The 23,281-nt window shown below is 32.0% G+C and overlaps 3 protein-coding genes and 2 long non-coding RNA genes across 6 annotated transcripts; 1 reads left to right on the top strand and 4 right to left on the bottom strand.

Moving 5' to 3' along the window:
* Nucleotides 1-347: 347 nt before the first annotated feature.
* Nucleotides 348-1,848, bottom strand: LOC130671469 (rRNA-processing protein UTP23 homolog). Its single transcript, XM_057475378.1, has 3 exons — nt 1,646-1,848; nt 1,347-1,570; nt 348-852 (listed from the first exon to the last, which is right to left on the bottom strand). Exons 1-3 carry the CDS (start codon nt 1,763-1,765, stop codon nt 438-440), a joined length of 759 nt encoding a protein of 252 aa, XP_057331361.1. The 5' UTR covers nt 1,766-1,848; the 3' UTR covers nt 348-437.
* On the bottom strand, nt 1,780-14,528 carry LOC130671012 (ATP-binding cassette sub-family A member 2-like). The gene is made up of 22 exons (XM_057474684.1): nt 14,474-14,528; nt 9,617-9,714; nt 9,236-9,311; nt 9,079-9,179; nt 8,851-9,015; nt 8,529-8,742; nt 7,863-8,036; nt 7,498-7,796; nt 7,267-7,420; nt 7,045-7,208; nt 6,059-6,672; nt 5,764-5,977; nt 5,614-5,690; nt 5,356-5,554; nt 5,094-5,285; nt 4,743-5,025; nt 3,824-3,949; nt 3,534-3,746; nt 3,104-3,465; nt 2,732-3,023; nt 2,239-2,666; nt 1,780-2,160 (listed from the first exon to the last, which is right to left on the bottom strand). The coding sequence occupies exons 1-22, from the start codon at nt 14,526-14,528 to the stop codon at nt 1,915-1,917; spliced, it is 4,746 nt and encodes a 1,581-aa protein (XP_057330667.1). The 3' UTR covers nt 1,780-1,914.
* Nucleotides 14,529-14,999: 471 nt separating this feature from the next.
* Nucleotides 15,000-21,221, top strand: LOC130671463 (retinol dehydrogenase 10-B-like). The gene is made up of 7 exons (XM_057475369.1): nt 15,000-15,411; nt 17,620-17,819; nt 19,457-19,822; nt 19,894-20,008; nt 20,081-20,165; nt 20,272-20,382; nt 20,471-21,221. The coding sequence occupies exons 2-7, from the start codon at nt 17,634-17,636 to the stop codon at nt 20,538-20,540; spliced, it is 933 nt and encodes a 310-aa protein (XP_057331352.1). The 5' UTR covers nt 15,000-15,411; nt 17,620-17,633; the 3' UTR covers nt 20,541-21,221.
* Nucleotides 15,314-23,255, bottom strand: LOC130671465 (uncharacterized). The gene is made up of 4 exons (XR_008990523.1): nt 23,014-23,255; nt 22,688-22,810; nt 22,377-22,522; nt 15,314-16,186 (listed from the first exon to the last, which is right to left on the bottom strand). It is a non-coding gene; the product is annotated as an uncharacterized LOC130671465 (long non-coding RNA).
* On the bottom strand, nt 21,176-22,219 carry LOC130671464 (uncharacterized). Of its 2 annotated transcripts, none has more exons than XR_008990521.1 (3): nt 21,530-22,210; nt 21,300-21,417; nt 21,176-21,199 (listed from the first exon to the last, which is right to left on the bottom strand). It is a non-coding gene; the product is annotated as an uncharacterized LOC130671464 (long non-coding RNA). The 2 variants fall into 2 exon arrangements; XR_008990522.1 differs by lacking the exon at nt 21,176-21,199 and adding an exon at nt 21,213-21,229 and having other exon boundaries at nt 21,530-22,219.
* Nucleotides 23,256-23,281: the final 26 nt, after the last annotated feature.

The following is a 23,281-nucleotide window of genomic DNA, read 5'->3' as shown; positions in this document are numbered from 1 at the left end:
TATTTTTTTCAAGATTATTTTTTATTTGAGTCCCGCTGTAAAGTACTTTGTTTTGAACATTTTTAAGCCTTTAGACAGCGCAATCATCCTAATGACCCAACTCATTGCAATCATACGTTATACTTAATAATTATTAATTATTACTTTCACTTGAAATTATTTTGTTTTTTTCTCCTATATCGTCTAGACTTTTCCTTATTTTTTGTTGACAGTTTAAAATTTTCAACTCTTTCAGAGATAAACTATATAATTATTTAATTAAGATATGATACTTTATGACTAATTAAGAGTAAGATAAGAAGTTGATATTTTTTCTTTTTATCACAAGAAATTTAAATAAAGACATGTATTATTATGTATTATATTAATAAATAATAATCCAGTTTCTTATAAATTTTATCGAATTTATTTTCAGTACTTAATTAATATTATTATAATTATTTTTGTGTTGTTTGTTTGAGGGCTTCTTTAATATGCGCGGGTATTTTGACTCGTTTGCGTTTCCTGACTTTTCCGGAATTTTGCGTAGGCTGAGTAAGAGCTGGTTTTTTCTGCTTCTTCTTGCAGCTCAGAGGGTTCGGGCCTTTTTTCCTCTTGACTTTAACGAATTCTCCAGTTGGTTTAGAAATTGTCGGGGGCAGCTCTCCTGTCTTTTCCAAAGATTCTTTGAGTTCTTTCAACGTTTCCTCGTGAACACTTGTACTGACTTTCACTGTGGCCTGAGCTCTTTCTTTGTCTGCCTCCGAAGGCGGTGCTAGAATCGGCGCCGGGCCGTGCAAATACATAACAGGAACTCCAGGAAGATTTTTTAATTTTGTTTGCAGTCTCAAGTCTTGTGTCGCTACTATATATCTGTAAAAATATATTTTTTCAAAATATAGAACTGGATAATTTATAATACTGAAGTTAGCCGACGTCAAATAATTTTTGAATTTTTTTTAAAACGATAAATTATAAAAAAAAAAAATATTTTAAAAAATTGCACATGTAGTTTTTTCAATTTTCTACATGTGCATATTTTTTTTTTTGTTTTTTTTTAATTGATGTGTTGAAAAAAAAAAAACTTAAAATTGTTAATTGTCTACTATCTTACGAGTATGAATGCAGCAGATATGAGGCAACTAATAAATTTTAAATAAATAAATTAAAATAATGAAATTTAAAAAAAATGCACGTACTGATTGTTCATTTATCTAGATACTCATTTTTTGGTTTTAACCCTAATTCTACTCACACTTTATTTATTCAAAAATTTAAAAAATTGTCACTTGTCAGTTACATTCACTCATTAGTAACTTCAGGATCCCGATAATTTACTTTGTAAAAAAGGTGTAAAAAAAAATTACCTTGAAGGATTATTGTCTCCGACCATAGACAGTAGACATTTAGCTCCAGAAGTTGGTGTCTTTCCATGAGGGCACTTGTGCAACCCGAATTTTTTCAGGACCATCAAAGCTCCGTAAAGTTCATGCCCCAGTTTCTCGATTTCCGAGATAACGCATGTCGTAGTCAACAATTTAACTTCCGCTTGACAATATTTCGGCAATTGTTCATTGATATTTGTTTTATTCTACAAGTAAGTCAATAAATTATTAAATATTTTGATAACTAGGTTAAGTAAAAAATTTTTTGTTTCAAAATTTACCTGCAATGCAGCATGACAGAATGTCCCGTCAATCAGAACTTGAAAAGGTTTTCGAAATTTATAACAATTAATATAAAACGATAAATTTTTTTTTGCCTTTCTCACTCTTTTGACTTTCATATTTATTTATTTATTACTACAGAGATCAGCTCCAAAAAATCTGACCACGTGCGCCTGCGTTGGTTAAGCAGATCCAATTGCTGACCGCTTATCGGCAGAGTAATTTAAAAATTTCTTGCGCATGACTTATTCTAATTTACTTGTTACATTCAAATCGATGTTACAGTATTGCGATGTTCAATACGACGAATTGCATCGAAAAATTTCTGTACCCGAGACAGAGGTTCAGTTTCTTCATGTTCAATTATTTTACTAAGATGATGATAAACCTGCTCGAGACTTTGCTGGTTAATAAAATACTCAGTTATTTCTGGATGTTTTAATTTAACGGCATTGAGAACACTGTAGACATCCTCAAGTTCGTCTGTTTTTTCAAATTCATATGACAGCACATCCTGACAATAAAAATACAGTACAGTAGGAGTTAAATATTTATTGATAATTATTTATGTTATAGAAAAAATTAAACTTACAAGATGTCTGCCTAGAAATACTGAGGAAGAAAGCGCGTCTTCGATAGATTTTATGATAAAGTCAACGGTATATAAAGACGTTTGTGGATCCAGTATAACCCTCATGATAAATTTGTTGCCCTGTCTCTGTACAAGACGTTCACAAGAACCCACGGTGACTAAGTAACCGTCAGACAAAATTCCTACGCGGTCGCAAAGGGCTTCCGCTTCGTCAATACTGTGGGTCGTCAAAAATATGCACCTGCCCATTTCACGAAGTTGGTACAGAGTCTCATCTAGTGCACTGCGTCCTATGATGTCCATTCCCGACGAGGGTTCGTCGAGAAACAGAACCGGTAAGTCGCCGATGATACTCTGCAATACGCATATTTTTCTTCTTACACCCCAAGCGCAATTTTTCAGCGGAATATTTTCAAATTCCAACATATCTTTGAATAAATAAAAATTTATTAGTCACAGAAGCTAATCTATTAGGTTTCATAGCCGTAGTTACCAAAAACGTCGAGCCATTTGTCGACTTCCTCGCGGATATTTTTCCAGGGGACTCCTCTTAGAGCCGCGAAAAAGTACAAACTTTGTCGGCCAGTTAGGAAATCAATCAAGCCGCCTTTTTGAGGACAGTATCCGACCATTCCGTAAAATTGATCATCGTCTAGCGAAGAATTTATACCGTAGATCAAAGCTTTTTCAATGTTAGCGACTGATTCGCCGACGAGAGCTCGAAATATTGTAGTTTTTCCTGCTCCATTCATTCCCAAAATACCAAAACATTCCCGTCGATTTATCTAATTAATTGAATGGAAAAATTAATTCATTCGTTTATTTATTTAACCCTACGACTTTGATTTATTCATTTATTTATTACTCGAAAATTGACATCATGAACAGTTTCCGTTTTTCCAAATTTAACCGCAAGCCCTTTGACAATGACGGCATTTTCTGGACTAACAAAATCGTTTCTTTCGTACTCTTCAATCACATCATCAATTATTTTCAGCTCCTTAATTAGATCCTCGTCCTTTGAAATGGTAGTTTTTCTACAATAATTATTTGTATACCATTTTCTCCGGTTGGTTGGCTCGCAGATAATTAGTATCAGGTAAAAGCAAGCAGCTTGTGAAATTAATATAATAACGTCATTAACTACCGAGTGCTGAAACAAAGGATCCGTTCGGGATTCCAGCCATTCATTTAATGGCTTGTAGCACAATTTACTTCCACAATTGTCTATAAAATTAATTTTACAAGTTAATAGTTCCAATGTCCATAGTATTTATCTATAGTTTTTGGCTCACAGCAACAGGGATCTTCCATCGCGAATTCATTCTCGCAATTATTGTCTTCGGCGCACTCGTTATTGTACAGTTTGATGGCTATAAAGTTTCCAATCGCACAAGAGAAAACGTACGGCGGAAAGATATGAAATATTATTTCGGCATACTTTTGTACATTTGGATTTATATTGTGCATTATAAATGGAAATAGCATTTCCGGATTAATAACAATTGCTAGAAATATATATAACTTTTGTGATAATGTTGATTTTAAATAAGAGATCAGTGGACAAAATATTTAAAAAACAAACCCGTCAGTAAATTAATCATCAAAATAAAAAAATAAACTCTTCCGGTTTGATTTGTCCAAAGTTGAATGCAGTATCCCATTGAAATCGCGGCTGCGCCATAGCACAAAAAAATTAAAAATACTTGAGCTGCAACCAAAAGACAACTAATTTAATAATTATCTGTACAAATTAATAATAATAATCGGGGTAAAAAAATTTCAAGCCAAAATAATAAAAAAATTGTTTCTTCCCTAACGGACCCAAATTACGGTAAACCTACTGTAAATTACGGTAATCCACTGTAAAGTACCGATTTACCGTAAATTACGGTGGATTTACCATAAAATACGGAAATACGGTAATCCACCGTAAATTACGGTAATTCGGTAATCCACCCGAATTTTTTACAGTAGATTTATCGTATTCGACGGTAAATTTACGGTAGACCCGCCGTAATTTACGGTAATCCACTGTAAAGTACCGATTTACCGTAAATTACGGTGGATTTACCGTAATTTAAGGTGGGTTTACCGCAATTTACGGCAAATCTAATCGAATTTTACGGTATTCTATGGTATATTTACGGTAAAATTACCGTAAATTTACGGCAAATCGGGTCTGCTAGGGTTTGCCAAAAAATGACTGATAGTTAGGCCAGAAAAAAAAAACGAAAATAGGCCGACTCAATTTATCGACCAATTTTCAGTCTGTTTAATAAGAATAATAAAATTTCGATGTATTTTTGGCCAATTTTCTACCTTTTCCAATAAAATTCTACGGCTTCAACGAAATTTCCGGCAAATTTAGCCCTCTTTGAATAAAATTCTATGATTTCGGCCAAATTTAGTCTTTTTTTGGTAAATTTCCGGCCATATATTTTTACCCGGGAATAATAATAATAATAATAATAACAATGAATGGGTGTTTGATTGAAACTAACCCATAACAGTTGGTGATACGACAATGGCATGCCGATAGGCTGAGAAACTGACGACTGAAGTGATGAGCAGCGATACCAAATAAATAGAAATGTCAATAAAGTATGTCGGTAACCAGTACATAAATGTACTGACTCTATTTGTATTCAATTGTAATAATTTAGCAATCGTTCTTGACTCTCTTACGCCCAGATCAATCGTCGGTAGAAGAATGAATAGAGTCGTTATGATTACGGCGTTTTCCCAATTTTTGATGCCTTTTCCGTGTGATATCCGGTACTGCCACTAGTTATATGTCAAAATAACAAAGTATATTTATTTAAGTAAAAGTTAATAAAGTAAATAAATAATACGTTGTCAGGATCCATGATCGGTCGACTCATTAAATTTATTTGAGTATCCTGAGATTCCGAGTTGTGTAATAAAAGTGCGTTGTGTAATAAATTTAATGATATTGGTCCGCTGTGGACTAGAACTGGCGAGTACAATAATTCTATTTTGTTATCTTTCAGTATGTCCATGGCCATAAAATATCTTTCTCTGAACTGTATAGATAAATATTCATTTAATGATATTTATATTATATTTTGTTTGTGTAATTTTACGAGTAGTTACACTTATTGAGTGAAGTTCTGGATGAATCATCAAATCTAGCGCTGTCATATTTTTAGTGACGTGGATAGGGTTCATATTAAATTTTTGACACGTGCTATCGAAGCTTTTGAAAAAATTTTTAGCGTTTTCGTCATCGTCTACGTAAACAAGCGGGTAAAAATTCTGCAGCGTATAATTTTCGGTATTCAATTTTATTTCTCTGAAGAAAAAAAAATAATTGATACTGTGCATAAATTTAATTACAATAAATGAACTCACGGTGAATGGATGTGAGGAAATTTCGACAATCCAGAAACAATCATAGTTAAAATTAGAGCTATTGTTGAAAATATAATCTTTGAAAATAAAAATAATTAGTATTAGCGGGAAATATAAATTATTTAATGGTTTAATATAATATAATTATACTGAAAATAAGTATGGGTTCCATGATGCGATGACGTGTAATGTTTTTTTGTAAATCATTGCAATAAGTTGCTGTCGACGTAGAGCACCGCCGGCTATTCTTGTCCATTTTTTTTTATCTTGGATCAATTTTCTTCGTCTTTGCTGGACTATCCATTCAAATTTGTCACTTGGAAACCAGGCGCCGCGTTCTCTGAAGTGACTCACAAGTCCAATTCTATAAACCGCGAATCAGACAATTAAAAATTCAAATTCCGTCACCTCAAATTCATTTAAATAAATGATTCATAAAAAAAACCTGCGAAATTGTCCTTCAATGGTAGCGGGCTGCATCGAAACGGCATTGATCCTCAAGTCATCTTTGTAGCTCTCCAAAAAGCTCAGCAAGTGCGCGAATCTCGTGTTCCTCGAGACGTTAAAATTAACCATCATCCCCATTTTTCCCATAAGACTTACCGGCTCAGGCGAATGCTCTTGTATCAACTTCTGCAGACTCTTAAGATCGCAATCCGGTTTTATGACCATGCTCAGATCATATCCTATGTTATAACGTTTATTCAAATAAGATTTTGATCCGTAGCACTCAATCCGCCCGTTCGCGATAATCGCGATTCTGTCTGCCAGCGTGTCCGCAGCCTCCATCGAATTGGTCGCCACAATAATTGTCTTTCTGCCTTTAAAAGTACCCAGGATTTCCCACAGTCGTTTCCTGTGCTGCGGATCCACTCCATAAGTCGGTTCGTCCAAAATTAGGATTTCCGAATGTCCGATAAGCGCGATCGCCAAACAAAGCCGTCGTTTTGCCCCAAAACTTATTTCCTTGACTTTCAATGTTTTCTCCGCTTCTAACCCAAACAGTTTGATCATTCTGCGTGACTCTTCTTTAGATCCGCTAAAACTCATGCCTTTCATCTGCACCAAGAGAAAGAATAAAACACCATTCATCATATATACAACATAAGACCCATGATCTCGACTCGTATAAATTTATTTACACTTCGCACTTATCCACTAAAACAACCCGACATAAATAAAACTATAAAACGATTTAAATATTTTTTTTCCTACACTACCAGAGTAACAAAAAATGATCCGTTAATTTCCCTTATTATAAATTACTACCAATTAAATTCTTTATCTTTAGTACTTTACTTTCTAATGGAAGTATACAGCAATAAAAATAATACATTTAACAAACATTATATTATCTGTTAACATTAGTCACGGTGATGTCAAAGGCTGTATTATATACCGATAGTATGAGCAATAAAAATAAAAACATACCATGCCGAATAAATATAAATGTTCTTGAGTACTCAGGTATTTTACTAACATGTTTTCTTGAGGGCAGTAACCAATAATAGGTTTATAATTTCTCTCTTGGGATTTTAAGTCACTGTAATCGCGGCCTTCTATGTACACGGATCCATAAGTCGCTTGATACATTCCTGTTACAGTTTTATTATTCAATAATAATAATAAAAGTAAAATATTATTTTATTTAACCTGCTATTATTTTCAATAAACTGCTTTTTCCTGATCCGTTGTGACCGAGGATTACACTGAATTCATTCGGGTAAAAGTCGATAGACAAATCTTTCAAAACTTGCAGCCGCTCAAATCCGAACTCTATGGTTATTTTTTTTACCCGGACTTTAGGCTGGTGGTAAAAAGTTTTTGCTGGATTAGTTAATGATAAATTAGGGGTAGAGGGTAAAATGAATGACAGTTAAATACTTTGACAAATTGCGGGGGTCTTTCAACAGAAGACCAATTAGTGCTACCGCGGACGGCAAAATTAATGTCGTCTGGTGAGCCGTTATTTTTTTTACACAAATAATACCACGGTAACTTTGTTCCAAATTTACCCGGATGAATATTATCTAAATAAACGGCTATAAAACCCCATAAAATTAAATGGAAAGTCCATGCTATCAATACGGCTGTTATAGAAATTTTATTTGAAACTTGACCAGGTTTTTCTAAGTCGTGTAAACTATCGAATAGACGTGACTTTATTGTGTGGACTTCTTGGCCTGTAATTTTATTTTATTTTATTTATTTATCTATTTATTTATTTATGGGAGAGAATAAATTCTTACCGATATCCTCTTTGTAGGTGAATGCAGCCAAGCCGTAAAGTAACCCGCTGTGGGGCAGAAGTAAGGAAAAGGTTTTTATGTACAACTTGGAATTAATTAGCGATTCGTCAAGAACAATTGTGACGTGTGCCATCGTCAGCCAGAGAAGAATACAGGCAAGTACTGCTTTTATGGCTTGATATAAAAATTATGTTTTATTAGTTAGATATTCATTTTACGGGATATTCCTTTTCCGGGGTCCGAAAAATGCAACTTTTCGGGTGCGATTGTTCTATTATTTAAAAAAAAAAAAATGCATAGGAAATATTTTTTGGAAAAAGTGAATTTCCAGTTCTCGACTTTTCAAGTCGACCGCGAAAATTGTAAACAAAGAGAAGGTTTATATTGATCACTATAGACAAGAAATTTTTTTTAAATTGAAGGAAAGTTTTACGAAATTTTCTTAGAAAGAAAATGCGAAAAAAATATTAGATTATTTTATGAAGTCTGGAAAAATTTTCAAGGGCAAAGTGTAAATAGTTTTTCAGTAACGATTTTTTTCAAATTTAAAAAATTTTTTTATTTAAAATTGACGTCTTAGTTTATTGAGATTAATGGAAAAAAAATTTTGTGGAGGTGAACCCGAAAAAAGGAACATCCGTAAGAAATAAAAGCTGTAATAGTTACATTGAGTGAAAAAAGTTGCAACAGCGAGTATGAAAAATGTTGACATCGTTATGTACATGAGCAGAAAAATAGCGAGCACGATACTTGACTGTGAATAAATAGCATCTAAAATCCAGGTGGAAAAAATAACAGCCGGAACGCCAGTTATCATAATGTAGTCGACCCAGCCGAGATAGAGAAAGGCGGAGTTTATTTTCAATAGTCTCATTAAAGCCTAAAATTAAACCATAGTCATAAACTCAGACACAGGTGACTAGTTACACAAATTGCGATATTAATCTATTATTAGCGATTAGTTATCAGTTATTAGCTATTAATTAACTTTAAAACCCGTGAACTTGTCGTGAATGGCTTTGGTCAAAGCCGACATGGGAATGAGGATAAATCCAATTACAGTCATGTAAAAAATTAGACTTATGTTCGGTCTCACTGCCGAGGGTATTATCGGAAACTCGATGCGGTAGTAAGGAAATTGCCCGATCACTAGCTAAAATTATAACTTATTTAAATTATTTAAATTTTGAACATTAAAAATATTATAATCCCCTACGTCTTCTCCAGAAAACGGTAAATTATTTGACGCAGTGATTTGGTTGAATGTCGATTCAATGGCAACTTGCATCGCCAAAAAACCGCTACTTAAATAAGGATCTGAAATTTTATAAATTATAATAAATTAAAATATTTATTATTTTGTTTAGTCAAACCTGTGTCTTCATGTTCCTCGAATAATTTACTGCGGATTTCATAATTTAAAACTGTTGGCGCTGACTCAACATTTGACTATAAAATACAATTAGTCAATTAATTAGCTTATAATTACGGTAAATTTGCAGTTCAAGAGTTCCATTAATTTTTATAACCATAATCTTCATAAATAAACGAGTTTATAAATTAATCTGTCGAAATTACAACTGGCGCGAAATTATGTTTTTTTTAAATTGGAAAAATAGGGTCAATCAATCGTTGTTTTGTACTCCACCCCTCACTTTTTTAACTGTCATACTTTTGTAAAAATATATAGAGCCTTGATTTTACAAATTTACCTCAATTACTTTTAAAAAAATTTATATATATATCGACATCACCAAAAAAATAATCCACATGACATTATCTATTTCCGCGGTTTTATTTTGTCGCTCATAATAAGACTTCAGTAGTTCTAATTCAGTGGCCGCAGGTATCACTATCAAATATATACAAATTACTCATATATATCTGGTTAATAAATTAAGTAGTAGGTGTATTTATACTTGTTATGTTTAGAAGTATGGATACTTGTTGCATTAATTTATCAGAGAACTCTGCGCTCGGAGCATAGCGACATTCTGTATCCGATGGAATGCTCGTTAAAATTTCATGTCTGGTATATCCATTTAACTTCTGTCAAAATTTATTTATTTATTGCTTAGAATTTTACGTAGGGGAGGGTGGGGCAGAGCGGCCCCCCTAAGCTAATTTTTACTTTTTGTGGCTTTCAACCATAAGATCACTTTACTTTTGTCTTATTTCGAACAAATTTATGGACATTTTGCCAAAATTCTGAAAAAAAAAATTTTTTTTGTGGGGCAGAGCGGCCCCCCTCCAAAAAATGATAAAAAATTTTTTTTTTTAAATTGTTTTCATCATTAAGAATGTATTTCTTTCTCTTGACAACTATTTTTGGTTTTATGTTACTCAAAAAAAATTTTTTTAGGTGTAATAAATCGTTCACTCTTGATTACGTTAATTACTAACGATCCTGAAGTTAGCAGACAGTTACAAATTTTCGGATTTTTTTTTTTAACAAATAAATTCCAAAAAAAAAAAAACTAAAAATATACACATCTAGAAAATTTAATAAACTATAGGTGCAATTTTTCAAAATTTTTTTTTTTTATAATCAATCGTTTTTAAAAAAATTCAAAAACTGTCAGACGTCTGCTAATTTCAGTATCATAATTACTAATTGTTATTTAATAAAAAAAAAAAAACAATTCTATAGTTTTACTTTATTTCAAAAATTTATCAACTAAAAACAAAATTTTATTTTTATAAATTTTTAGTGACCAAATTTGCCTCTTACATAGAGAAACGGCCGAAAAATATGAAAAAATAATTTTTTCGGAAGTTTCGGCTGGTCCATTTTGCCCCAGGTGTTATGCGTAGGGCTAGAAATGTGGAATTATAATAATTTTTTTTTAATTTGACGATAAAAATATGAAAAAATCACTTTTTCAAAATTTTGGGCTTGTCCATTTTGCCCCAAATTTCATGTGTAGGGGTAAAAATGCGCGAACATACCGGACTTATAGTAATTAATCTAAAAAAAAAAAAAATCCCCCCTATTCGTCCCCGAAAATTTAGTATTTCCTTGAGTACCCCCCCTCTAATAAAGTTGTTTAAAAAAAAATACCTGAATGTGAAGAGCCAAAGGTTCAAAAATAAGACGAATTTGCAAAGAAAATATGATAGGTATTAATATTTCTAATATTGATATCGTAATGCTGCATTTCCGCATTAGCAATGCTTTCAAAAATAATACTTTCCATCGGGACCAGGCGTGTATTAATGATGAAAATTTCCTAATCCACTTCATATTTAATTTATCTGCTAATAAAGTGTACTTGGTATTTAATAACAAACTGAAGTTGCTTGCTTTTGAATAATTATATTAATTTTTCGGTATAAAAATTTAACTTCAAGACAAATGACATCTTAATGCATAAAGAATCCGAGGGAGAAATACTAGTTAGTTTGTTCGAATTGTTAATGGGGTAATTAGTGAGATGTCAATAAGATAAATTTATCGTGATGCTCGGGGTAGAGGTAAACAAGAAAAAATTGAACTTGTATATTTATCATATTATTTTTAATGTCCAGTTGGTTTGAGTCTAAAATATATGAATTAAGTGAAAGTTTAATTAAGGCCTGAGATTAATATTGAATTAGTCTGAGGAACGAGTTCTATCGACACATATTGCAATGAAACTTACACTCTGTGCGGTAGATAAATTTCTACAGTTAATTTACTTGTAGCTATGAAAATTGATTTCGCGACAATTTAATAACATAAAGTACTCGTACATGATTTATGGACACTCAGCTTACGTGTTTGGGCGGTGTAATAATCAATTTAAGTGGAAAAATTTTGTAATTTATCTATACAAATTACATCTAAACGTTATTCCAGTAGTCATTTGATAAAATAATTATTTGTCGTTTATTCATTAAATTTTCATGTTTTTTTTTACTGAAGCTGAAAAATTTCAAATACAGGAAAAATTAATTCTTAGTGTTCGTTCATTTGATCGCGTATGATATGTATGTACGGATAAAAAATTCGGATAATTCATAGGTCAGCTAATTAATTTGTAAAAAATTGGATAAAGTAATTACGGAGTTTCACGCCTCCAGTGATTTCACAGGGTCACGAGTGTTAGTAATTAAAATATAAATAAATATATTTTTTACCGTTACGAAGGACGGTATAGAGAAAAACAATTACACAGTTCAGTACAATTTAATTTTTTAAATTTTGCTAGTAAATTACGCGTTGGATTGATTTTATAAGTTTTCTGATTTCGAACTTCTAGTGGCTTTAATTTTTTCCCTGTGTACTTTCTAATTTATTTAGATTCTGTTTCAAAGATATTTTATAAATAAATTCATTTGGAAATTTTTAATTGTAAGTTTAAAATGTGGAGCTCAAAAGTAACTCAGCTTATTTACATATTCTGTTAAAATTTTCTTCTTGCCTCAATATATTGATATGGTGTAGCATTAGCGCCCATTAGTAATTAAAATAATTTTAAATATGAGTGCTCATAGTCATAATTTTGATATCTCAGCTATTTAAGAACGGTACAGATTTTCTCAGAAGTTTTACCGATTCCACTAGATTACAGGAAGTGAAATTCTCATCAATTCTGTGCATTTAAATTTAAAAGAAAACTTTCCCACGGAAATTATTCAGTTTTTGAGTTTCGAGTGGCATCTGAGCCGCAAAGAATTTCGCGCTTTATTCAAAAAAATTGGGATAAGAACGGACTGGGTTAAGGTAAAGAAAAGATTTACGAAAAAAATCATCGAATAGTCCGACATGGAAATCGAACCCAGGCCAATTTGATTGTTCTTCCAGTGATCAATTAACAGAATTTAGTATTTTTTAATCACTTTCCAAATTTCGGAGCGATCTGGATTTTATTTAAATCCGCATTCACTTCGAACCAGAGTTTTAGTAAAAATAAACTCTTCTCCGGGGAAAATTTTCTTCAAGGAGATCAAATAAATCCACAGTCATCCGCTTCGCATTCACTCCGCAAATATTTAACAGTGTGAAATTTCAAAAATACTTTCAAAACCTAATGATTTTTTAATTGACAGCTGGCCGATCTGCAAATTAATGGGTTATATTCAATAACCCGCCAGTATTATAAATAAATTCAAGTTTTATAATGAATTTAAGTACCAGCGAGTCTATAAGTAACGAAAGATATAATCTTAAATTGAATACGCAGTGATAAAGTTTATAACGAATTAGCCGTCATAAATAGACAAGTTTTAAAACGCTTTTTAACTGCCAGTAGTTATATAATAATAATAATAACACACAATATTAAATATATGCTTCGCGCACTGCAATAATGGATTAAGTAAACTGAGTTACTAATTATTATAAATAGATTGCAGCAAAAAATTAAAAGAATCTATTAGAGACTTCCGATCAAGTGAGTAAGTCTACAGTTTTGATGCAGGAGATTGTTCTGCCCTTGTTCTTATGTCCAGCCTCAACTATAACCGACTTATACATTACTTTAATTTATACATTATTATTATTTATGTGTTGTACTTGACTCAGCTGAACAAGAGTATTCTAGCTTTTACAATCACCAAGTACACTATTATTATAAAATCGTAGTGCACTGACAGATGTAGCAACTCAGCTGTAAAACAAAAATTACGACTTTTATTTTTAAAAAATAATAAAACCTTTCTCTTGAATTATGAAATTCACCGATGAGCTAACAAAATTTTCTAATTACTTTGATGTTTGATTTTTATTAACAATTAAGTATTGAATTGAGTAAATAAATAAATCACCGCATAATATATTTTTATGTGATTGGATATGACATTTTATGACAATAATTCAAAACAATACGTGCTCAAAACTATTAATGGTAATTTTTTGTTCAAGGAATAACATTATCCTATTTCTATTTCGCTAACTTAACTAGTAAATTGTATTTTTATATTTATTATTATTCATATTCAACCGGAGAAATCGGTTTTTACTTACAGCAGTTAATTCAGTCGAGGACGTGAGCAAAAACCTTGCCAATTCATTAAATACTTTTTATGCTAAATAGAAATGGCGGGAGTAGTCTTAACTTGGTGTGCAAATGATACCACTTTGTGTTAAAAAAAAAAATATTTACATTGTTATTAGTGGATTGGTGTCGCATGCGAAAATTATTGTCGAGTAAATCAAGTTCTCTGTAAATAAAACATAATTTACTACATACACTTATACCGATATTCAATGACAGCTTTTTACTTATACTGTAAAAAATTTTCGGAGTGAACGCGGATTAAATCCGGAGTGAATTTTTTTTTAAAACTTAAAATTAAATAACGGATTTCCAAATTACATTTTTGGTCAAATCAAAGCTCGTGATTGATAAATTCTTATGGTTTTTTTCTGTATTAAGTTTTTGTGGAAAAATAAAAAAAAATTCAAAGTAGTATTATAATTTTTATTTAAAAAATCACGGATACTTAATGATTATAAATAGTATTTTAAAATCTACGAACTCTAGTCTCATCTCAGGATTAATCACACCAATTCCCGGAATAAATAAACAGGTAAAAATGAACACAGACAGAAATTGGCTGTTTATATTCGCGAGCGATTCATGAGGGTGAGTTTTAAATTCCCGCTGACCTTCTGCTGGACAACGAACCCGTTGAGTCATTTTTAAGATCAACGTTCTCTCTAGTATCTAGTATTCCTCCCATGTCTACACATCTAAAAAAAAAAAACTATAAAAAATAATGTGAATGAAAAACTATAATTTCGTATTCACGTAACATGTGGATTTTATATTACAGATAATTTCTTAAGACTACTAAAGTATCGTTAATTTTTAAAAACCCTCCCACTCTGACGCAACATCCTAATCTATATATTTTACTACCTTTAAATACCTATATCATATATTTATTTATTATCACACGAGTGCATAAACTTGGAGCCAATCAACTGGATACTGGATACTGGATACTAGGAACTGGCTGCTGAGTTCTCAGTACTGAGTACTGACGTCTACTCAGTACTCAGCAGGACATTGATTTTATAAATATATATACATATATATGTATATTTATAGTGATAAATAACCTTGATTGACTGGGAATGGGACGCGAATAGGAGGGCTTAGTGGTTACGCTTCTATTCATACAGTCAAGTTCAAGCTAAGCCTGGTCGCCTTCTCTTCATCTCTTACTCAGACACTACACGTTTAGTTCTCGAGTCGCGTGCGTAGAATATTATCCGCGGTATCGTAGTAGGCTTCTGACAAGCCTCAACTCCGGTACGATCTCTCAAGTAAAAAGTCGCTCTTTAGATTGTGTCGGTACTCAGCCTCAACCCGGGGTTCCCTCGATCACTCAACAGCTTAATTACATAAACATTCATTTATAACTTTATCTAATACTTCATTAGTCTGATTCGCAGTAAATTACACTGCTCTCATTACCTGACATTAGTTGACAGTGGATTTTTAAAAATTTAAGTGACTTGTCATTGCCAGACTATCGTGCAATAGGAACTCCCGATCCTGATATTGGTCTTGGTCCTGGTCCTGATAGTGAATTACGTTTCTAAAATTGTCAACTCGAGGTAATTATGAATCCAATTGTCAATCACACGTGTGTTATTTTTATTTTAATTGTCGTAATTTATTCCATTACTGTCTAATCTAATTAATTGCTGAGACATAAAAACAGTCATGCGTAAAATGAAAGATAATTTATTTGAAACTTGTCAATAAGTGATCTTGCAATGAGTATTGAGTCGGTGCCTAGTCACAGTTTAAACTTCCGTGTTTGGTTTTAATTATTTGTTGAAAACGCGTTACCGAGAGCCCACGTGTATTTTAATAATAACAAGTGTTAATTTTTTATTTAAATGGACTTATAACACTTTGACGTCTGCGTTCGAAGAAAATAATTATAACAAAAACACGTGGAAATTATTAGAATAATTGACCAATTAGTGCGTCAATATATTATGAATTATGATTGATCATGTTAATAAGTCTTTATTGTGAATTTATTTAATAAATGGTTACATCAAATTTAATCGTAGTAACGAATACGTATATGGATATGTATAGGGGAATATTTAATTGTTATTATTCATTGTATAACGACTTATGACAATATAAAAATAAATATTGAGGAAGATAACATCATCCGGTGTAGAGAGAAAGTCAAAGTACACATTTACCCGTTTGTCTGTTATGTTTATGATATTAATTTTTGGCTAAGATGATTTCTCTTCGTGTGTAACATCTTCTATTTACGCAGTTTGTTACCACAGTGGTCAGATGCGATGACTGACTTTAAAACGGGTCATTCCAGTTTTTGATACTATTTTTTTAGCTCCATTGTGCCTAAATAAATAAGAGAAAAAATAATAAAAGCAGCTGTCATAATAAAACATGAATGAATTTAATTACGATAATAATGATAGTGATGTTAAAAAAAACATTTTTGATACCTGATTTAAAATTTAAATATCCGTTAAATTAATTCATTTACGCAAAGAATTGATAATTTATTTTTTTAAGGAAATTTAATTTTTTACGTAAGTTAAATATTTTACAAGTGATATAAATTTAATCCTTAACAGAAATAATCATTTAAATAAATTTATTTGATAAATAATTAAAAAAATTCTGATAAATTATTTAAAATTTAAATATCTCTTAAAATAATTAACTTACGTAAAAAGTCAATCATATATATTTTTTAGGGAATTTAATTTTCTACAAAAAATGTCCTTATAAATTTTTACGTAAATTCAATTTTTCACGAGTTATTTCAATAAAACGTTTAATAAAATAACAGTAGTAATAAAAATTTAACAAAAATTCTTTGAGTTAAAATCTAAAAGAATTTCGATAATGAGAATTTTATTTTCTTCCGCATTCACTCGGATTTCACAAGTCCTAGACTATTTGTCACACCAACGGGTTCTATTCGAAGTCCCAGTGACGTTGAAATCACCCGAGTTATTCCCTTATGTCTAGATCTGTCGCCAACTTGGACATTTTGAGTCCAAACAACTTTTAAAGTGTCTCATATATATATACATATATCTGTAACCAATATATTTTGGTATTACATTGCGACCAGACAATAAATAAATTTTTTGCCCCTTTCAATTTTAATGTCTGCTATCTCTGTCAGCAGATACGGTGATGTAACCGCATATCGCATTAGGCAGAAGAGAAATGGGCATATTAATAGTTATGTGAGAGAGTTATTGTATAATAATGAACACACGAAGTTGTTGGCAGTAAAAGGTGTGCACTTTTCCGCGGGTAGCCATTAGACCGCGACGCTCACTTACCCTGGGCAGTTTAAACCTGCCGCCGTATCTTTCCTAAGATTTATATGGTAATTTTATTATTTTTCCGATGATTAACTGCATCAAAGTCTTGATCCTCCCATCGTCCACTTGAGCCCGGTACAGAGATTGATCTTTAAATCAAGCTGATATATTATATCACAGCACGATCGGGGTAATAAATTTTTATTTGTTGGTATTATACAACAGTTTGTTTATTATAGATTTATTTAATAATACTGAAGGCTGGTTATTCAGCGAACTGATAATTATAGTTTTGATACAAAGTGTATGAGTAAACTACCCTGACGATGACAATTCAGTATTGCGAGGTTTTGTTTTGTTTAAAGTCAATTAGTCATGTGTAGTGTCATTAATTACTGGGTATTTGTTGGGTAAATGATATATGGATAGAAATGTATGTATGATTAATAATATGTAATAAATAATGGGACGTAAATTATTTATTTATAGAGGGACGCTGCACTATGGTACCGATGAAGGAGGAAGTTTTTACGAATTCGAGGATCGGCAGCCCGTCATCGATCGCTTGGCTTTACTTATTAGCTGAATTTTTTATCGGCGTGTTGCTGTCGACGATGTTGACTTTTTTAGGAGTTATTAAATCCATTTTACCAAAGCCGCCGAGGGACTTGACGGGGGACGTTGTCTTGGTATGAATATTTTAGTTGTTTATAAAAACTTGAGCATACTTATAGTAAAAATTATTCACACGTGAACTTGAACTCTTTTAAAAAAGTTTTTGAGTATAAATACAAATACTGCGGATTAATTTTTAATATTTTTTTTACTGATAATTCAATGAGTTGATTGAATAAATGAAAATATTTATCGACAATTTCTCAACAAATATTACGAGTACTTGGTTGCATGTATACTTTAAATAAATACTTTTAAATAATTATTTGAATACAAATACAAATACTTCATTTTTATTTCAAATATTTTTTTACAAATAAAGCTGAGAAATAAATTTGCTGACAGAAAACTTTTGTAATTTATTAAGTAAAAGTGCGAGATACTTTACGAGATTTCTCACATATCAGAGATAGATATTAAATATCTTACGAAGATCAAAGTAACTCTAAAAGTATTTGGCATTTAAAATAAAATACAGTCAACATACAGAAGTTGGGCTTCATCTATTTTGCCCCGTAATCACTTTTGCGGCTTCAGAGCTTTTTTTTCCTTCAATATCTCATTTTACAGCGGAAGGAAAAATAAAAAAAAATACCGCGAAATCTAAATTTTCTAGTGAATCATATCGGTTTGAAAACTGGAAACTCCCGGCGGTTTTAGTGCGGCAGCTAGTTTTTCATTTTTTCCTACTTTTCAAGCCGCGTAAACTCAAAAATTTATATTTTCAATTTTATATTTTCCATCCGCTTGAATCAAACAACCGATCGAGATCGAAAATTTTATTTTAAAAACCACAAAGTATTTTTATACCCGCCAAAAAATAGATCCCAATTCTCAAAAAAAGTATTTAAAAACAAATACCAAATATTAAAAAAAAAAAAAGCAGTATTTGAAACTCTTAAAATACTTTTACTCAAATACTCTACAAGTCTGCTTGCAATTATGTATCTCACTCATCATGACTCACAGCAAAAAATTTATGCGTTTATAATTACTTACAAAAAAAATATCTATTTCCACTAGCCAATATTGTTTTTTTCCTACACATAATATATATTCTCGTTTTCTAATCACTATATTGTCTGGCCTCCTTTCCGTTACTAATTCAGTCAATTTTTAAAAAATAAAATCAACACCCAGTCAAAAATTTTTCTCTATCATTCTCTGCTCATTTATATCATATTTTTTTTTTTCATAATTCCAATCTAACAACCACCAAAAACTTGTTCGTCCATAAATTTCTGCGCCCTCCCATTAATTTCGCCTACCAAGTAAATTTCTCAATCCAGAGCAGGTAAAAAATTTTTCTCAAAATCTTTTATTACCCAAACGCTCAGTTTTAAATTATATTCTTCTATATTATTCTCGAAATACGAGTTGAGTATTTGTAAATAAATTCGTCATTTGTGTCCTTGAGTATCACGAAATACTGAAACTAAACCAAACCAAAGCAAAACCATCAACAAAAGACGTGAATTAAAAACCAGCAGAAAATTACTCGCCGATTTGCATCATTCCTTTCATGTACTATTGTAATTAAAATCAGCTTAACTATTTCTTAGATCATCAGCGTAACTTTTTTAACGCACGTTAAGGCCAAGCAATATAATTATTATTATTATTTTTTTTTCAAAATAACCACCGAGTCTAGGTAACAGGTGCGAGCTCACCATTGGGCAGATGTTTAGCCAGGGAATTTATCCGCGTCGGCTGTACAATTGTCTGCGTCGACCATGACCTCGAGCTGGTGAGAAAGACCGCGTGCGAGTTGGCGGATAATTATTCTGATTCGGCGATACAAAGTCTCAGTCCGGATCACAGGAAACAGGATGACTCGGAGTTTAAGGCCAGGGTCTTTGCATACCAGTGCGATCTCTGGGACCGCAAGTCCATTCGAAAACTCGCTCAGAAAGTTAACGACGAAATAGGACCACTTGACATACTTGTCACGTGCGCCGGCGAGTCTAATCAAAACATCCTCGACACTGTCAGCAACACACTCATGAGCCATTACTGGGTCGGTTTTATTTTTTTATCCTCCATACTTTTAAATTCAAATTTATAAATATATTTTTTTTTTATTAACAGACCGTTCTTGCCTTCCTCCCGATGATGTACCGGCAACCAAAAGCTCACATAGTCGGAGTGACGCCTACTGCTTCAACCGACGACGCTTATTTAGGCACCAGAGCTGCAATTGCCGGTAAATTTTATTCATAATTTATTTAAATTTTATTACAAGAGAATAATTAAAAATTGATTGATTGATTAATAGGTCTAATGGAAAGTTTGGGCCACGAATTCGGGAGTAGATGCGGTAATTTAAATTTCATGACCGTCGCTCCAAAGGCCGACCCAAGGTACTCGTAATGACAATGAATTATTTTTTATATTTTTATATTTATATAATGTAATCAAATGTCTAGGTTTTTTTGTTTTATTTAATTACATTTATTATCGTGACAGGTTAATGAGGCAGAGCGAGGAGAAGGTTGCCTATGACGTGGTCCAGGCAGTGCGTCGAGATCAATGCTGTCTATCTGCTTCGTGGTGGTCAACGGTGCTCTATCGTGTTAGGTAGAGTACACAAATATATAAATATATATGTAGATATATAAATAAAAAGTATTCACTCGTCTGATTTTAAATTTTATTATTTTTCCAGTTGTGCAATTCATAAAATAATAACAATTGTCACGCGATGGATTTATACGCACGGATGTGACGACCTTTAAAATAATAAATATAATAATTATTTAAATAAAATATATATATTTTAATTTATGTAAATATAATAACATTATTTTTGTATAATAAATAATTTAGATAAAATGTGAGTTGTAAGAGAAATAATTAAAATATTTTTTTTATAAATAATAGACATTGATAAATTTATATAATAAAAATAACGGACGAGTAGAAGTATAAATAAAATTTATTTGATTATTTTTTTGTCAAGGATCGAGGAACAGAACGTCATAGTGCCCGCTGTCGGAGCGTCCGATGAAAAGGAGGCGGGCGGTCCCGCGACTGGGGTAGACCCGGTTGTAAAAAACCCGCTTGACATCTACTTCGTTAACCCGACGATAAATAGACAAGTCGAGGCCGTAGATTTTGGTGGCAACGATGCACTCAAGCTCGCTGGCAAAAACACCCTCGTGTTTCATGTACTCAAGATAGTCCTCGGCGCGGCTTATTCCCCACTCGGCCAAAACGTACGGGGCGTAATCTCGCCAGTGATCCATGATGTGATGGACAACTAGAGTCCTTAGTGAGCGATGCTCTTCCTCGGTTTCCCAAAGGATTAAACTTATTGCGCGGAACATGCAGTTCCCATCCCCGTATATTTTATGGACGGTGAACGTGCCTTCCGGTGACCTTAGACGATCCGTACCTACGATTATTATTATTATCACCACTGTTACTGTTAAACAAAATGCCTCTTATTTTTCTCATAATGTATAATACTACATATTACATATAACATATTATACCTCTTTATAAATTCCCTTTGTTTTATCCTCTCCCTCCACTTTGATGATCGGGTTTATAAATATCCTCATCAACGTGCTGAGAATTTTCATATTAAATAAAAACCCACGAGTTTCATTCCTATGGGAAGTAATCAATTATTTTATTTATAAATGTCACTGTCATGTCACACAAATTTATCATTCTCTCATACTAATTAATTAATTAATTAATTTTATTTTTTATTTATTACCACAGGAGACGTTCATTCAGAGCGAGATTAAAATTTTCAGACTTACATAAACTCGGCTAACAAAATAAGGTCACAACTAAAAAATACAAAAGAGTTATGAACTATACGAGTCTGACGTTTGCCGTTTAATCGATCGTTGATCGCTAAATATAATTCAATTTTTCGCAGCTGCGCACTGAATGCACGCGTACTTCAAACATTTGGCTAGCGAATGCCGACACAAGCACTAGAGACATTTTATTAATTTTTCATAACTTTAAGGGTCAGCTCCAGCAGCTAAAAGTTGGTCGCGTCAACGAGTTATCTTGCATATCCTGGTGGGTTATTTATTTTATCACAAATTACGGTGATAACTAATGGAAATTTTGCTATGGCCATAGTGATTTTTTAAACGTTTATTTGAATTCCCGCTAGGTGACCACGTGGTCTGGCGTTACCATGACACCGTAGGATTTAAAACGAGAATAATTTTTTCGTGTAGAAAATACCAAAGGGCGTTCAATTTGAATTATACGTTTCCTTATTTTAATATAAATTTTTTTATGCTTCAGATTTAGAGTAATAAATATATCGGTCACCGGAAGTTGAAAATTTCATACGAATGTAATGCGATTTATTAATAAAATAATATGATACTGAAGTTAGCAGACGTCTAATAATTTTTGAATTTTTTTTTAGACGGTAAATTTGGAAAAAAAAAAAAGTTGAAAAATTTGCACTTGCAGTTTTTTTAATTTTCTACAAGTGCATATTTTTAGATTTTTTTTTTTGTGATTAATTTGCTAAAAAAAAACTCTAACAAAAATTTTTAATTGTCTGCTAACTTCAGGATCATTAAAATAATTACCTGGTTTGATGGTAATGGGATTTTATTTGATAGAGTGTCTTTTTATGTCATCACTTATGGTACCAATTTAGTTGCTGAAGATTTAAACATCAGTCTGTTTTCTTAAAAACGCGGGAAAAGTACTGAGTATGAGCCGCATCATGAATCTGCAATAATTCAAATATTAGAACTCATAAAAAATGACAATTATTTATAAACAAATATTTGAACTTTAATTAGTAATTTAAATTCTAGTATTTTAAATAATTGATCTACTCCGTAAATTTGCCATTAATCATCAGTTGAATACTAAAACTGAAAAATAAAATTACCTCAGAGAATTGACATCGGGAAATAAAACACCGACGTGACAATAAAATCCTGGATAGTTCATCTGTCACGATATTGACAACTTGTTCACCGACAATCAGCCAAAGTATTTATGCACCAGTTGCCTAAAAAAAATTATTATTAGTTATAAACAAAAAACTTGATGGTAATTTTCAAATTATGCGACCGCTAAATTTAAAAATAAAAAAATTTTCAACTGTTTTTCGTAAAATATTGAATTTGTTCATTCAAAAATAACAAAATTGTCAGTTTAAGTGTCACCATAAATCAACAGTCGATATTTTCCCCACCAAAAAAATAATTTTACCCTGCGGATTCGCTGCAAATATATCTGGCCAGTCCATTTTTCAATTTTCTAATAACAAAAATATCAAAAATAAATCCCTCTAACACAACCGCAGACATCGTGAGCTGACTCTGGATTCCGATGGAGATGGAGGTTAAACTTTAAGTAATCAGCTTACAACTTGCATTTGCAATTCTCTTTTTTCGCGTCATAAAAATGCGCATGCGCGACAGCCGACACTTGTTGCGCTTTCCTTCTCTCTCTGACATTCGCGACTCCGGCCGCTCTG

Source organism: Microplitis mediator, chromosome 7, assembly GCF_029852145.1.
Source record: "Microplitis mediator isolate UGA2020A chromosome 7, iyMicMedi2.1, whole genome shotgun sequence".
Taxonomy (NCBI): Eukaryota; Metazoa; Arthropoda; class Insecta; order Hymenoptera; family Braconidae; genus Microplitis; species Microplitis mediator.
Note: the sequence above shows the minus strand (reverse complement) of the source record. Positions and strands in the feature narration are given on the sequence as shown.

Excerpts from the sequence above, each read along its gene's own strand:
- LOC130671469 (XM_057475378.1), bottom strand. The coding sequence starts at position 1,765 with ATGAAAGTCAAAAGAGTGAGAAAGGCAAAAAAAAATTTATCGTTTTAT. Across the intron at positions 1,571-1,645 it reads TCTGTCATGCTGCATTGCAG|AATAAAACAAATATCAATGA; the intron begins GTAAATTTTGAA and ends ACTTACTTGTAG. Across the intron at positions 853-1,346 it reads GGAGACAATAATCCTTCAAG|ATATATAGTAGCGACACAAG; the intron begins GTAATTTTTTTT and ends ATATTTTTACAG.
- LOC130671012 (XM_057474684.1), bottom strand. The coding sequence starts at position 14,528 with ATGGGAGGAATACTAGATACTAGAGAGAACGTTGATCTTAAAAATGAC. Across the intron at positions 9,312-9,616 it reads TCATGTGGATTATTTTTTTG|TCAAATGTTGAGTCAGCGCC; the intron begins GTGATGTCGATA and ends TGTATTTTATAG. Across the intron at positions 3,950-4,742 it reads CGTATCACCAACTGTTATGG|CTCAAGTATTTTTAATTTTT; the intron begins GTTAGTTTCAAT and ends TTTTGGTTGCAG.
- LOC130671463 (XM_057475369.1), top strand. The coding sequence starts at position 17,634 with ATGGTACCGATGAAGGAGGAAGTTTTTACGAATTCGAGGATCGGCAGC. Across the intron at positions 20,166-20,271 it reads GCTCCAAAGGCCGACCCAAG|GTTAATGAGGCAGAGCGAGG; the intron begins GTACTCGTAATG and ends TTATCGTGACAG. Across the intron at positions 20,383-20,470 it reads ACGGTGCTCTATCGTGTTAG|TTGTGCAATTCATAAAATAA; the intron begins GTAGAGTACACA and ends TTATTTTTCCAG.